Source organism: Tenrec ecaudatus, chromosome 7 (assembly GCF_050624435.1).
Source record: "Tenrec ecaudatus isolate mTenEca1 chromosome 7, mTenEca1.hap1, whole genome shotgun sequence".
Lineage (NCBI taxonomy): Eukaryota > Metazoa > Chordata > Mammalia > Afrosoricida > Tenrecidae > Tenrec > Tenrec ecaudatus.
Window position 1 is genome coordinate 119,822,839 of NC_134536.1, and position 15,221 is coordinate 119,838,059.

Genomic DNA, 15,221 nt, shown 5'->3' on the forward strand with positions numbered 1-15,221 from the left:
TCCAGTTTCAGTTCCATCACCAAGACCCCGTTTTTGAAGTACTATGCCTTCCCTTTTCCTCCCACCTTTGCAAGTCAAATTGCAATTAGTATCCATGCATCTTGATTGCAGGTTTGACCAATATCAGATGGAAGAAGTTGGTAAAATTCTTCAATTTCTTCATCACTAATTTTAGCGATTGGTGCATAAATATGAATAATAATTATACTGACTGGATTGCCATGCATACAGATAGATATTATTGTATCATAGACAACATTGTACTTCACAACAGATCCTGGAATGTCTCTTTTGGCTATGAATGTGACACCCTTCCTCCAAGAATTGTCATTTCTTGGCAATGCAAACCATAGTATGATTGGCTGATTCAAAATAACCAATCTTAGTCCATTTCAGTTCACTAATGCCTAAGATATTGATCTTGTGAAATCCATTTCAATTTTTATGACTTATAATTTTCCTAGATTCATGTTTAGTATATTCAAAGTTGCAATTACTAATAAATATCTGCAGTTGTTTCTTCTCATTGTGCATCATACCCCATCAGCAATGAGGGTACCCAAGGCTTTCTGCCTGGAGCCATTCCTCCGTCTGTGTCATTGTGATTGATGCTACTGGGAGAAGGCAGCTCTTCCTCAGTCGTATTTTGAAGGCTTTCCAACTGATGGGCTCATCTTCTGACATTATATCTGACAATATCTGCTGCTATTTATGAGGTTTTCAGTGGCTAATTCCTCAGAAATGGAGAGCATATTTCTTCTTTATTGTTTGTTTTTAGTCTGGAAGCTCTGCAGAAACCTGTTCACTTTGAATGACTTTTCTGGTATTTGTAATAGCACTGACATAGCAGCAACACGCAAACCACCGCAGTATGACAAACTGACAACACACAAACCACCGCAGTATTTAGACCTCTAATCATGTCCTTATCGTTATTTTTATGGATTGAATGATATTAGAATACCATATGACATGTCATTTTGACTTTTCATTAACTTTTTCTCTCCTCAAAGAACACATGATGGAAAATAAATAATGATTTTGTTAATATATAGGAATAAAATCTTAAATTATCTACAGTTCATTTAGAAATCTTTACTTGATGAAATCATTTAAAAACTGAACTCTTATTGCTTATAACAATTAAATTGGTACCCTCACAACACAATATGCTATTCTTCAGAGTTAGGGAATAGTTTTTGAAGGAGCTAAAATTTTTTGTGAAGTTGAATAAAAGAAAGAAGAGAGCTTTGAAAGTTAGGATGGAAACACTATTTCAGGCTCAGATGTGTAGTAATGTGTGCTATTAGAGGGAGAATAATGAGTGTAAAGAATAAAACTATCCAGGCTTAGAATATGTGGAGCCTACTGGTAAAGTACTAACTAACATGGAAACATTTTAAAGGCTTTGTGTAAAATCTTTTGTATTGGGTCATTCAGTTGTAAGAATTTTAAGATATTGCAGTCATTAAATAGTATACCTTTTTCAAAACAAGAGCTTAATATCAGAGGTACATCATTTACCCAAAGACAACATTCTAGAATTCCTATTCTTGTAAATGTTATCCATAGTTTGTTATAATACATACAGTCAAATGCCTTTGTTTAGTCACTAAAACACAAGTCAATAAACACACATACCTTTCTGTTATTTTCCTCCTTCAAATGAGATCCATCTGACTTCACCAATGATATCCTTCATTCACAGTCCTCTTCTGCATCTGGTTTGAATTTCTGACAGCTCTCTATAAAGATACTGCCAAAATTACTGTTTAATTATCTTCAGCAAAAGTTTATTGATATTGCTTGATAATTTCCATGTTCTATGGGGTCACCATTCTCTAGAATGGGTACAAATTTGGATCTCTTCCAGTCTGTTGTACTGGTATCAGTCTTCCAAATTTCTAGGCCAAGAATAATGAGAATATCCAGTGCTTCATCAGATTATTGAAATATTTCAATAGCTATTCTATCAGTTCCTGGAAGCTTGTCGTTCACTAATGCTTTCAGTACAGATTGGATTTCTTTCTTCAGGACCATTGGTTTGATCATATGCTGCCTCTCAATATAGCTGAATGTTAACCAGTTCTTTTTGGCTTAGTGACTCCATGCATTTCAGTGTATGGGCATATGGGCAACACTGTCCCCTGAAAGATGATGGAAAGATCCAGGATACTTGGGGTATATGCCGAATAATGGTATTGCTGGATCTATGGCATTTATATCACCAGTTATTTTATGACTCTCCATATCGATTTCCATAGAGGCTGTATGTATTTACAAGCCCACCAACAATGTATGAATTACAATTTATCCACACCCTTCCCAGCATTTGTTATTTTCTGTTGTTTTGGTCATTTGTTGTTTTTTAATTAGGCTCTGATTGTGGATGTAAGATGATATCGTTATTTATTTTTAAATACTTTTATTGGGGGCTCTTATATCTTTTAACACAATCCATACATTCATCCAGTGTGTCAAGCACATTTGCAATATGCTGCCATCATCATTTTCAAAGCATTCTCTTTCTATTTGAACCCCTGATATCAGCTCCCCATTTCATTTCCCATCCCCACTCTCCCTTACTCACAAACTCATGGTAAGTTATAGATTATTATTTTCATATCTCATATTGTCCTCTGTCACCCCTCACCCACTTTTCCATTGTTCCCTGAGAGGGGTTCTAGGTTGATCCTTGTGATCAATTCCTCCTTTCTCCTACTACCCTCCCCTAATCCTCCTGGTATCTATATACCCACTGTTGGCTCAGGGGGGGGCGGTTATCTATCCTGCATTCCCTGTGTTGCAGGCTCTTATCTGTAGCAGTGTGAATATTCTGGTCTAATCTGATTTGTAAGGTGGAATTGAGGTCATGATATTGTGGGAAAGGAAGCACCAAAGAACTAGAGGAAAGTTGTGTGTTTCATCAGTGCTGTACTGTACCCTGACTGGCTCATTTCTTCCCTGTGATCCCTCTGTAAGGGGATGCCCAATTGTCTACATACACCCCCTCCTCCATCATTCACCTTGGGTATGGTTTTATTCTGGGTCTTAGATACCTGATATCTGGTCCCATAGACACCTTATGATCACACAGACTGCTGTGCTTCTTCCATGTTTCCTTTGCTGCTTCTTAGCTAGATGGCTGCTTGTTTATCTTCAAGACTTTAAGACCCCAGATGCTATGTCGTTCAATAGCTGGCACCATCAGTTTTGTTCACCACATTTACTTACGTACCCATTTTGTCTTCAGTGACCATACCAGGAAGATGAGCATCACAGAATGCCGGATTATTAGAGCAAAGTGTTCTTGTATTGCAGAAGTGCTTGTGTCGAGGCCCCAAAACCGTCTGCAACTGATGTGTGCATAAGAAAACGTGGTGAAGAAAGTTGATGGTGCCCAGCTATCAAAAAATATAGCATCTGGGGTCTTTAAGGCTTGAAGGCAAACAAGCGGGCATCTAGCTCAGAAGCAACAAAGCTCACAGAGAAGAAACACACAAGCCTGTGTGAATAGGAGGTGTTGAAGGGATCAGGTAGCAGACACCAAAAAACAAAAACCATAATTGTATGATCACCTTTCCCACATAAACGCTGAAGACGAATGTGTGCATAAGAAGTGTGGTGAAAAAGGCTGATGGTGCCCAGCTTTCGAGAGATATAGCGTCTGGGGTCATAAGGCTTGAAAGTAAACAATTGGCCATCTAGCCTGGAAGCAGCAAACCAACATGTGTGATCATGAAGGGCCGAGGGGACCAGGTTTCAAGCACCAAAGGCGGGGAGTGGGGAGGGTGGATCATATCATTGTGAATGAGGGGAGTGTGTGATGGGGACCCAATGCCCATCTGTAGACAACTGGACATCCCTTGCAGAGGGTAGTGGGGAGGAGATGAGTCACTCAGGGTTCAGTGTGCCAACAATGAAACTCACAACCTTCTTCTAGTTCTTGAACGCTTCCTCCCCCCAACTATCATGATTCCAATTTTACCTTGCAAACCTGGTTAGACCAAAGGATCAACAGCAGTACAGATGGGAATGGGAAACACAGGGAATCTAGGACAGATGAACCCCTCAGGACCAGCGGTGAGAGCGGTGATATTGAGAGGGAAGAGGGGTAGAAAGGAGGAACCGATCATAAGGATCTACAATATAACCTCCTCTCTGGGGGGAGGGCAACAGAAAGGTGGGTGAGGGGAGATGCCGGGCAGTGTAAGATAAGATAAAATAATAATTTAAAAATTATTAAGGGTTCATGAGGGCGGGGGGAAGGGGGAAGGGAGGGGTAGGGAAAAAAGAAAAATGAGGAGCTGATTCCAAGAATCCAAACAGAAAGCAAATTTTGAGAATGATGAGGGCAACGAATGTATAAGTCTGCTTTACACAATTGATGTATGTATGGATTGTGATAAGAGCTGTATGAGCCCCAATAAAATGATTTCCAAAAAGACCATCTGCAACCTTAATTCCTAACATATAAATATGAGTACATAGTTCTATTCCCTTCTCATTATATATATTTACATATGTACATTCCTGTATTTAGACCTCTATACATGTCCTTATCATTATTTTTATTTGCATTCCTGGATGGCTAGTGAACAGAGGGCATTTTTAATGTGGTTGTTAGCCATTGAGGTGTCATTCTTTGTAGATTGTCTATTCAGGTCCTTTGCCCACCTTCTAAGAGGGTTAGTTGTCTTTTTCTTATTGTGCTATTGCAGAATTCTGTAATTGTTAGTGATTAGTCATTTGTCTGTTTTGTCATTGGTAAATATATTTTCTCAGTCATTTTACTCTTTTGATGAAATCTTCTGATATATATGTGTTTTATTTTTAATAGGGCCCAGTCTTCTATTTTATCTTCCAACGTGTGCACTTCCTTTGTTGTATCTGGTAGCTTGTGTCTCAATTTTCTCCATTATCTTGATAGCTTTGAGTTTTACATTGAGATCAATTTTGTGTACATGAGGTGAGGTATGGGTCCTGTTTCATTATTCTACATATGGATCTCCTATTTTTCCAGCACCATTTGTTGAAGAAGGCATTCCCTTCCCATTTAATGTTCCTTGGTTTTTGACAAAAAAAAATTTGGCTGTTGGTGGATGGTTTTATGTCTGCATTTTCTTCCCTGTTCCACTGGACTATGTATCTATCTTTATACCAGTAACAGACTGTTTTGACAATTGTGGCTGTGTAGTAGGTTTTGAGATCAGTTAGTGCAAGACCACTTACTTTGTTCTTCTTTTTGAGAATTCCTTTGCTTATCCTAGTTTTTTTTTTGCTTTCTATATGAACTTGGTAATTAGATTTTTCTATTTCTTTAAAGAGTGATGTTGGGATTTGGATTGGAATTGCATTGTTATTTGTCTATTACATTAGGTAATGTTGACATTTTCACAATATTGTGTCTTTCTATCCATGAACATAGCATAGTCTTCCATTTGTAGAACTCTTTCAATTTTTTGTATTAATATTCTATAGGCATATTTTGGTACAGGTTTTTTGTTTCTTTGGTTAGGTTTACTCCTTAAATAAATTAATCACCAAATACTGAAGAGTGACCAAGGCAAGTACCTCTCTATCCAAGCAAAACTCTTATGCTATGACTTTTTCCCATAGGCATTAGATACTGAATCATTTTAGGAATAACAAAAAGGTATTTAGAAAACTATAAGATGACACAAGTAGATATTTAATTATTTTGCAATATCATTTTAAGAATGCATATTTAACATATTGAATTTTGTTAAATATGATAATTATGTGAACAAGTAATGACAACTAAATTTATTTCTTCCTCTGCTTTTCCAGATATGAAGATGAAGGTTATGCTGGGCAAGCTGAGCCAACTTCCCCACCAATCAGTGAATGGAGTGTGCAGAAGAAAAGTTACCCACTGTGCCGCCAGGGAGGAAGACAGTAGCCGAGAAGAGGCCAGTGTGTCTGCTCCCAGTATCGCTAATATCACATCCCATGGACACACCTGCCCCCCAGTTCCTCCCACTCAGCAGGTGTACCTACAAGCGACAGGGAAATGGAAGGAAACTCAAGAGCAGTTGCTTGGATACCAGCTGGCAGGGCAAGATCAGAGGCTGATGCTCTGGCCAGACCTGAAACAAGAGAGACAGCAGTTGCAGGGTCAGAGTTGACTGAGCAAGGATCGTGGCAGCTTGTGCCTTTCCCAAGAGAAGCAAGCCACCTGTGGTGCGACGGAGACCTTCTGCCTTCATTCAGGACAGGAGCAGCTGTAATCAGGGAGTGGTGTGGGCATTGGGGCTTCAAGGCAGAGTGTTTATTTCTGTATCTAATATTATTCTGCATTGTTTAAAACACAATATTTCCCCTTGGTTTCTGGATAAAAACATTTCCCTTACAATCAACAAACTAAGGAGGAATATACATTCTGGAATATGTTTTTCAATCAAAAACATGGAAGATGACGTATAGTGCTGAAAGATTAAGCATGCCTCGTGTAGTTTTTGTACTGTTAATCCTACTATAATGCCGTACATTTAATAGGCTTTCAAATATGTTTGCTTCACTTTCATTTGTTTTTCCTTATTGACTATCTGTGTCACACCGTCTTACAGATAGTGCGACACTGATTTATACCAGTAGCAATGGTCATTGAGCTTCCTTTGGGATGCCACATGCATCACTGGGTGGCATAAATGGTTCATGAGCTGGGCTCCTAAGTGAATGGAAGTGGCTCCAGTGTATCAAGAGGCCCTTCAGAAGAATGGAAACATGTATGGGTTATGATATGAGTTGTATGAGCCCCCAATAAAATGATTAAAAAAAGAAGAAGAAATACCTGGTAATATACTTCCAGAATTTAACTATGGAGCACTTTATAGAGTCTACATCTGTTCTGACACACACAGTGTGTTCTGACACACACTCATTTCTATGAGTTTGAATGGGCCCCATGCCACGATTTTGGTTTTTGTCCCTGGATGGTACAAGCAGTTAAAGTACTCAGCTGCTAATTAAAAGGTTGGAACTTCAAGTATAGTCAGAGTTATAGGAGCGAAAACTTCTGGTGATCCCCTTCCCTTAATAAAATTTGGCCCTTTAAAAACTTGTGAATCAACTCTACATGAGTTTGTCCTGAGTCAGAATCAGACGTTTTGTTCCTGTTTTGTATCTATGCAATGAATTCGTTCAGCTTAAAAAATACTATTTATTAAATTTTTATTTTGTGTTGTATGAAAGTTTAGTGAGCAAATCACCAGTTTTACATTCAACAAGTCATAAACATTTCGCTTCATCTCATCCATTGCAATCCCACTTCCTCTCCACGTTTTCTGCTTCCTTTCTTCCATCGTTCCTAACTCTTCTGAACTTTGACCCTGGGCAAACGTTGCCTTTCTGATGTGAGATGTTTGATTACTCTAAGGTTTGGTAACTCACTAGTGAGATTGTTCTTCCTACAGACCTGATTATTGTTTGCTGGAAATATGAGCCACCAGAGTGAATTCAGTTCCAGGCTTGATGAAAAGCCACAATTTTAGGGTTCCACCAGTCTCAATCTGAGTAGTGAACCTGATTTTCGTATTCTATTCCACAGTTTCCCTACTTTGAACCTTTCAGGTTATTTTATAACAAAACCATGCAAATGTCTTGACTGCTATAATTATTTCTGAAATATTACAACAAAACATTTGTTTATCTTATAAGAACATTGGAAGGATGAGATACACCTCTGTACCATGATCTATCAGAGCATACTTTCCATTCATAGGGAAACTTCCTGGTTTCTCATAAGCTGATTTTATTTCAAGGTTTAAATTCAATCATTATTTGGGGCTCACAGTAGTGCAACCATATCAAGCTTGCACCTCATGAGTATTTGGACATGAAAATTGATATTCTCATGGGCTGTGCTGAGAATTTGGTTTGAAAAAAGATATATAAGTAGAAAATGTGGGTAAATTGTCCATGGCTTAAAGTTATGTTTTCTTCCATTGGCTCATTGGTATCTGTGCTAAACTTACAAACAGAAGAGAACCGTTTTGGAAAACAGAGATAGAAAAGTGACTGAGTAGTTTCAGTTAACTCTTTTCTCAGAGAATCTGCTTTTTGGAGAAGGTAATGTAGAGAGCTATCCAATAAGAGGGAGAAACCATAAACATATTCTGGGGGTCCTTATGGGCACCAAAGCCGAGAGTCCACTAGCGATGCTAAATGGAGTAAGGATACTAAAGTAATTTCACCTGATCAATACATTTGTTCGGGCACCATCTGTATTCAATTAATATGGCCCTGCGAGCCATAATTCCTCATGTAGTATGTTATAATTCTAGGCTCTCTGCCTATGGCCATAATCCCATTTTGCAGGGAGTTCTCTGCTATGCTAATGATTGGATTTAGGTAGAATTAAGCTGGTCTTAGTAGAGGGTATGAATGAAGTCATACCTTTTGAATCCTCAAGGGGATGCTTGGTTGAGTGACAAAAACCACACCTCCATCGACATCATTCTTCTGTGAATAAGAGCCATTGGGAAAAGAGCTTGTTTGAGATCGGTCTGAAATGACAGAGCCCAAGACAAGAGACACCAGAGACAGTGGCATAGAGACTACTGGACATGGCAAAAGACTCAGGCTGAAACCAGAAGTTAAAAATAGACTAGGAGACAGAGCAAAGGAGCAGCACCAAGATTATGGGCTATGAGACAGAGGGATGGGTGGCCGTCCTGGTCAAGGGACCACGTGGCTGAGAGGCTAAGGACCAGAAAGGTGTGGTTCCTGGCTGACAATTGTTGCTGTGGACCAATGACTACATCCTTACTATTTACTGATCCTGACTTGTGGTAACCTATTAAATTCCCTTATAAACCCCTCTCCCCCATAAATGTGATACTTTTCTGTGTGTTCTGTGTAGGCACTGCCATGTTTGAACCTATCATAGCTGTAGATCACTGTGGAACACTTTGTGTCAGAACTGGTAAAGAAAGATTGAGGTAGACATAAACAGCCTCAATGGAACCTTGATTTTGGATGCAAATGACATTATGTTCCCAGTGTGTGAAGCAAATTCATCAAAGACTTGAGGATAGTTTGTACAGAGAAGTTTTTAAAACCATCTTCTTGTTTATAAAGCAGTATTTTCCAATAACAAGGAGGTTGAAAGGTCTGTCCTGTGTTTGACTGACCTGTGACAGAGAAAAGAAACATTCTTCTGCTAAATTTCAAATCACTGTGCCCTTGAATAGGGCAATAGGAGACACTGGCAGAGAACCACCATCTTCAAGGCATCAATGAGAAATAAGTTTAACTTTGTCACAAACTGACATTCTTTTGTTGTCTGTGGGCATTTCTAACCTGATGGCCGTTCTTTAATGGGCTCAGACACCTTTTCTCTGTCATCGTTTTAGATTTTGAGGGAGATACAAGTAGACATTGAAGCTCTTAGGGTGTAAGGATGCACTAAAGGACACCCTGGTCTACAGAAATGTACATAATCTAGATGACCAAACTAACTTCTATAAAGGTAAGCTTTCTTTGTAAATGTATTTTGTTTATTAACACTTGAAAAACATAACAAAATAAATAGTCAGAATGTCTTAGAGCACACCTTTTCTAGTTTAATTAATCCCTGTTATGATGAGATCTTTTTTTCACTCCTATAGCTTCTTGGTCTATGACATTTGTGATTTCTCCTTTAGGGCATGCATCTCAAACCAAACTCACTGCCACCAAGTCAGTGCTGACTCATAGCGACCCGCTGTGGGGTTCTGAGACTGTAATTGTTTATGGGAGTAGAAAGCCCAGTCTTTCCCCTGCAGAGCTGCTGGTGGTTTTGAACTGCTGACCTTCCAGATCGCAGCCCACTATGGCCCCAGGGCATCCATGAGGTCCTCTAAAAATATGTTATTACATTTGGTCAAATATATCAAAAGTTGACACTTTGGAGAATTATGAAATAGTAGCAATTTTCATCCTTGCCCTCTGATTTCCACTAGTAAATCTTACTAGCTTAAGGTTATTTCCTTCCAGCTAAATATTCTTTCGTGAGAGCTATCCACAAACATTGGTGGTTACTCATTGTGATCTTTCTCCTGTAAACAGTTCTACTCTCAGAAGTCCACAGGCACAGTTCTACCCTGTCCAATAGGGTCGCAATGAGCATGCATCGACTCGATGGCAATGAGTATGTACATACAATAAGCGGCCTACTAAACACCAACATTGGGCTATCCTACAGTTCCTATAAAGTTAACATGGTCTTAAAACCTGTTCTTCCTGTGACTTTCCAACTCAATGCCTACCTTGACTGTGCTAGGCCCAAACTCCAGGAAGTCCACCATGACACGTGACTTCATTTCTCCCTTCTAACAAAGCAATGATGAGCTATGTTACTTCTGCCCTGTCTTTACTCTTTGTCAGTCTTTCTTGTTACTGTTGTGTCCTGCCAGGTAGTTCCTGACTCAGCAGGACCCAATAAGACAGGATACAACTGCCCCATAGCATTTCTTAGGCTGTCATTTTTATGGGAATGGATTGCCAGATATTTTCTCCTGTGGAGGGCTGACTGGCACGTTTGAACCACTGTCCTTTGGATTAGTAACCTAATATTCTGCTTTTTAGCCTCCAGAGCTCCTTGCTCCATCTTTACTCTTGATAGCAGGTCTTTACTATAAGTAACTACTGATACATTGTTGATTGTATCTACAAGACTGATGGGTTGGGAAGGCAAATTCTGGAGGCCAGAACTGAGGTTTTCAGACTAGCCCGAAGGAACAAGAGCTAACTACAGAGCTCTTGCTTGTGCCTTGGAGTCTCAGAGAATAGCTGGAATCATTCGCTCTGCAGGTAAACTTGTCCTGTAATACGAGAACTAAAAAGGGCAACAATAGATATAGTCAGGCCTGGAGATGAAATAACTAAACAAAGGACCATTGGAGGTCAGCCCTCCATATGCACAGACCACAATGATGTCTAACCCTTTATCCAAATACATGATTGAAACATGATTTTTTCCAATGTGATACAAGCATTAGAGAATTGCTTCTTGAAATGAGTTCCATTTCTGATTTTCTACACAAGATGAAATTGTTCTTCCCAAAGAGAATGAACAGGCCCAAACTATGGAGAGTTTAAAAGTGTTTGTAAATATGCATAGCTGTAAAATGGAAGGATCGGTATGAAAGTAGTTAGAGTAGTTGTGACTGTCTCATCATGCTTTGGGGACTATATTCAGGGAAGTACCTGACTTTGGCAGAACTTCATGTCTCTCCCAAAGCGAGAGCCAGGCCTCCTCAGACTTTTAAAACAGAGGCCAGTTCACTGTCCCTCAGAGTCGTTGGAGGGCCGGACCATTGTTTAAAAAAACACTATGAAAAATTCCTATGCACAGTAGACATATCTTATTTTGAAGTAATAAACAAAATGGGGCAAAAACAGCTGGTGGGCCAGATGAAAGTCCTCGGCGGGCCGCAGGTGGCCAGCGGGTCATAGTTTGAGGACCCCTGAATATAATCAGGTCATGTCCTAGAGCAGACTTCCCCATGCTATTGCTCAATGAGGATGCAGAGGACAAGGAAGTTTGAGCTCCCTCTGGGACCACCCTTTTAAGAGATTATTCAATTGAGTAACTCCCATCTAGCTGTCTAACTTTGAATGTATGAAATCACTATACACTGAAATGTATGCAAACTATATGCAAAATGAGTATAGAGAAACTGAATGTAAATTACATGCAAATATTATTCAACCAAGCTTCTATAAAATTGTACATGCCAATAACAGTAAAGGGTTTTAATTAATTCTGTCATTTGAAATTCATGCATTTATTCCATATTTTGCTCCTAGAATAGATAATGTATTTGATGTTAACTTTGTAACAGCAGTAAGCAGAAATATTTGAGCTCTGGTGTTTGTAGAAGAGTTGATTTTTAACCTACACTGTAGCACTGTGACCAATCAGAGATATGTTTGAGAGAAAAATACATTCCCAGAATGCAATTCTTCAAAAGAGATAAAATATGTTTATAAAATTAAATGAATTTAAAATAATATTGTCCAAATATTTGGGTGTTAAGTAATATCCTTCTAGCATTTGTTATTTTAAGCCTGGAATAGGTGCTAAAAATAATTTTGGTTCCCTAGCTTGGAACAATTTCAGAAAAGAGTAGATTCTGTCCATCAGTCTGGTCTGTTTTGAGATAGAAGGTATATATTGCATGACATCTGTAGGTCTATTTGTACAACTTCCTGGAATTCAATGATTTGAATGTTTCTATAGAATTTCTTATTTCAGAGTATCAATGTGATAATCTTATTTATGACTGTCACCATTGTCAGATTTCAAAATTTTTTAGCTCACATAAGGCAAGTGAACCCATTGCTGTTTGAAAAATGTAAGAAAGATCCACTCTTTTTTTCCATTTTATAGCTGAGGAATCATGGGTGCATTGGCTGACCTCTGACAAGGGCCCAAAGTAAAACTAGGAATCTATTTGGATGGTACCCTATTCACTTTTAAATTTTTCTATATTTATTGGCATATTCACCAATACATAAGGAGAATGACTGACATAGAAAAATTTCTAAATAAACTGTTAGGCTAATAAATAAAGCAAATTGCAAAACATTATGTATACAATGATTCTCTAGGTGATTTGTTTATGCTTAGAAAACTTCTGAAGAGAAGAGCCTAGGATCTTTGTAAACCGTGATTACCCCTGGCAACTCAATAAAGGAAATGGGTTGCTTTGCACTTTAAATTTTATATCCTTCAATACTTCTAAATTATATACTATTATTATGATAATTTTAAGTGTTTTCCAAGTTATAATTGACCAGAAGCTAATACTGTACAAAATTTTGGAAATAAGAAGTTCTCACTGGAAATACTCTTAACCCTGTATTTAAGATATATTCAAACCACACAAAGCCCACGACCAGGGTGTACATGGGCTTGTTTCCTTGCTTTCTTTACTTATTACACTGGTCAAGTGAAAGAAGAAGTGGTTTTAGTGAGGCAGTGCTGAGAAATCCATAGGTGGCTCAAACTGTGAAGTGTCCTACTGCTAGTCTAAAGGTTAGTGGTTCTAAGCCACCTAGAGGAGCCTCGAAACACCAGCAACCATCTTCTAAAGAGTCACTGGAATGAAGACCCCGTGGAACAGGTCATCCATGGATTCTTTAGGGCACTATGGGTAGAGATCCACTTAATGGTAACTAACAGCAACTACAGTGTCGAGAAACTTGCCAAACGGGTGGTCAATAAAGGATAATTTTGAGTTTCATACTACATTTTGTTCTTGTGGAGAACACAAATTTAGACATTTTAAAATAGATTACTTAAATATCTTTGAGCTTGATAGGCTTCCACCTACCTACAAAGGCCTCAACCTCCTCCTCCAGTGAGATTCTATTATCTCTGAGAATCAACCACACCATTGCCAACAAAAAGAAGTCTCCAATTGGATTCCATTTGGAATTCACAGTGACCCTTTATACTGTTGTGATTTCTAGATGTCACCAGTAGGGGTCCCCATGAAACCCTTTGCTCTGTAGCCTTTTGGGTCTCCAGACTCCTCAGCAATGACTTGCTAGCCTTAGTAATGTGCCAGCCTGTGATGGCACCCATATGCCACATGGGAATGTATAGTAGGCAGAATTCTAAGATATCTCCCACTGTCTCCACCACCCGGTGATACAACTAGGATGACAGTAAGGTGATGAAAGGTTGTTATAGATGTAATTAAGGTTATTGATCAAGTGACCTCAGGAAAAGGATAAAATCTGGGTAGGCCTAATATATCGCATGAACTCTAGTAAAAGAACTGTGTTTTCTCCGGCTACTGACAGAGTAGGAGATCAGAGAAATTCGAGATGTGAGAAGAATTCAATGTGCCATTGCTGCTTTGAAGATGGAGGCAGCTACTTGGCCAGTGATATAGGTGACTTCTCTCTTTCTCCCTTTTCTGTTGAGTCAATTCTGACTCCTAGTGGTCCTGTAGGGTTGCCCGTGGGAGTGCTTGAGACTGGGACTCTTTCTGACTGGAAGAAACCTTTTTCTCTCTCATGGAGAGGCTGGTGGTGTCGAACTACTGATCCTGCAATTAGCAGCCCAATGTGTAACCACTATGCCACCAGGACTCCCTGCAGGTAACTTCTAAAGCTGTCGATGATCTCCACTTCACTACTAGCAATTGAATTGGGGGCCTTAGTCCTATAGCTCCCAGGAAAGGAATCCTGTCAAAAGCGAGTATATTTAGAAGCTGAATCTCCTCCAGAGCTTTTAGTTAAAAGCCCTGAATTTTTAACACCTTGATTTCAGCCCTGTGAGACCCTTGAAAGAGAATTCAATTGTGCCTACACAGTCTTCTCATCTAGAAAACTCTATGCACTGCTGTTCTAAGCCAGCACATACGGTAAGTTGTGGTTGTTTGCTCTGCATCTGTAGAGAAGTAACACAGATGCATGGTTTTATTCGTTTCTTGCCTTTGCTCCTGTCTCGTGGATCTCTCTTGCTCAGCTTTTCAATAAAGACAGCTTATTTCCAGTCACTCAGAAGTTTCAACATGTCATCCAATCCACAGATCCCTCTCCATCAGCATGTTAGCCCACTGGACGCAAGCTAGGCCACGTCAGTATCCAGGTGTCTGGCCCAAAGTTCCCACCGGCATATCTGTTCCTTCCAGCCTGGAGATGGTCTGCTAATAGGGCCCCCAGCCGATCATGAATTTATTTCCACCCCTGAAACCACCACGTGGAAACAAACTCAATTGTTTTCTCTTCCCTCTCCCCTTTTGTCTTCTCACTGTTTTCCCAACCAGATTCTGACAAAAGTTATTTGCCGCCTTCCCATCCGTTCTATGAGTGACAGGAGACTGGTGTCAAGTGAGAAAATGAAATGTAAATTTTATTAAGCACTCCCTCTCATCTCTGCGTATCAATCCAGATTCCAGGCGAACATAGCAAATCAAATCCTGTCTATGCCAGCCCTCGGGGCATGCGGAAAATCATTTCTTCTTAATACCATCCCGTCTAGTAAAATATTTTTCTGTTTGGTAAATGAAAATTTTAAATGCAAACCCTGTTTTAATCCCAGTGAAAAGTCTATCTTCAAAATGAATATTTGAAGGAAGCATTTGAAAAGAGGAGAGGGAGGATTTAGGGGCAAAGGGGAAGGATAAGGGATTGGAAAAAGGGAATTGTGATTAGCTATGTTGTGTGCAATCTTGTCTAGTGCCTGTGCAGGGACGCAG

At 39.3% G+C, this 15,221-nt stretch overlaps 1 protein-coding gene across 1 annotated transcript in view; it reads left to right on the plus strand.

Moving 5' to 3' along the window:
- Positions 1 to 6,185, plus strand: part of PKHD1 (PKHD1 ciliary IPT domain containing fibrocystin/polyductin) — a 588,229-nt gene extending 582,044 nt beyond the window's left edge. The window contains exon 67 of the mRNA XM_075554069.1: positions 5,812 to 6,185. Within this exon, the coding sequence (XP_075410184.1) occupies positions 5,812 to 6,149 (338 nt within the window). The 3' untranslated portion in view covers positions 6,150 to 6,185. The remainder of the gene's footprint in view (positions 1 to 5,811) is intronic.
- Positions 6,186 to 15,221: the final 9,036 nt, after the last annotated feature.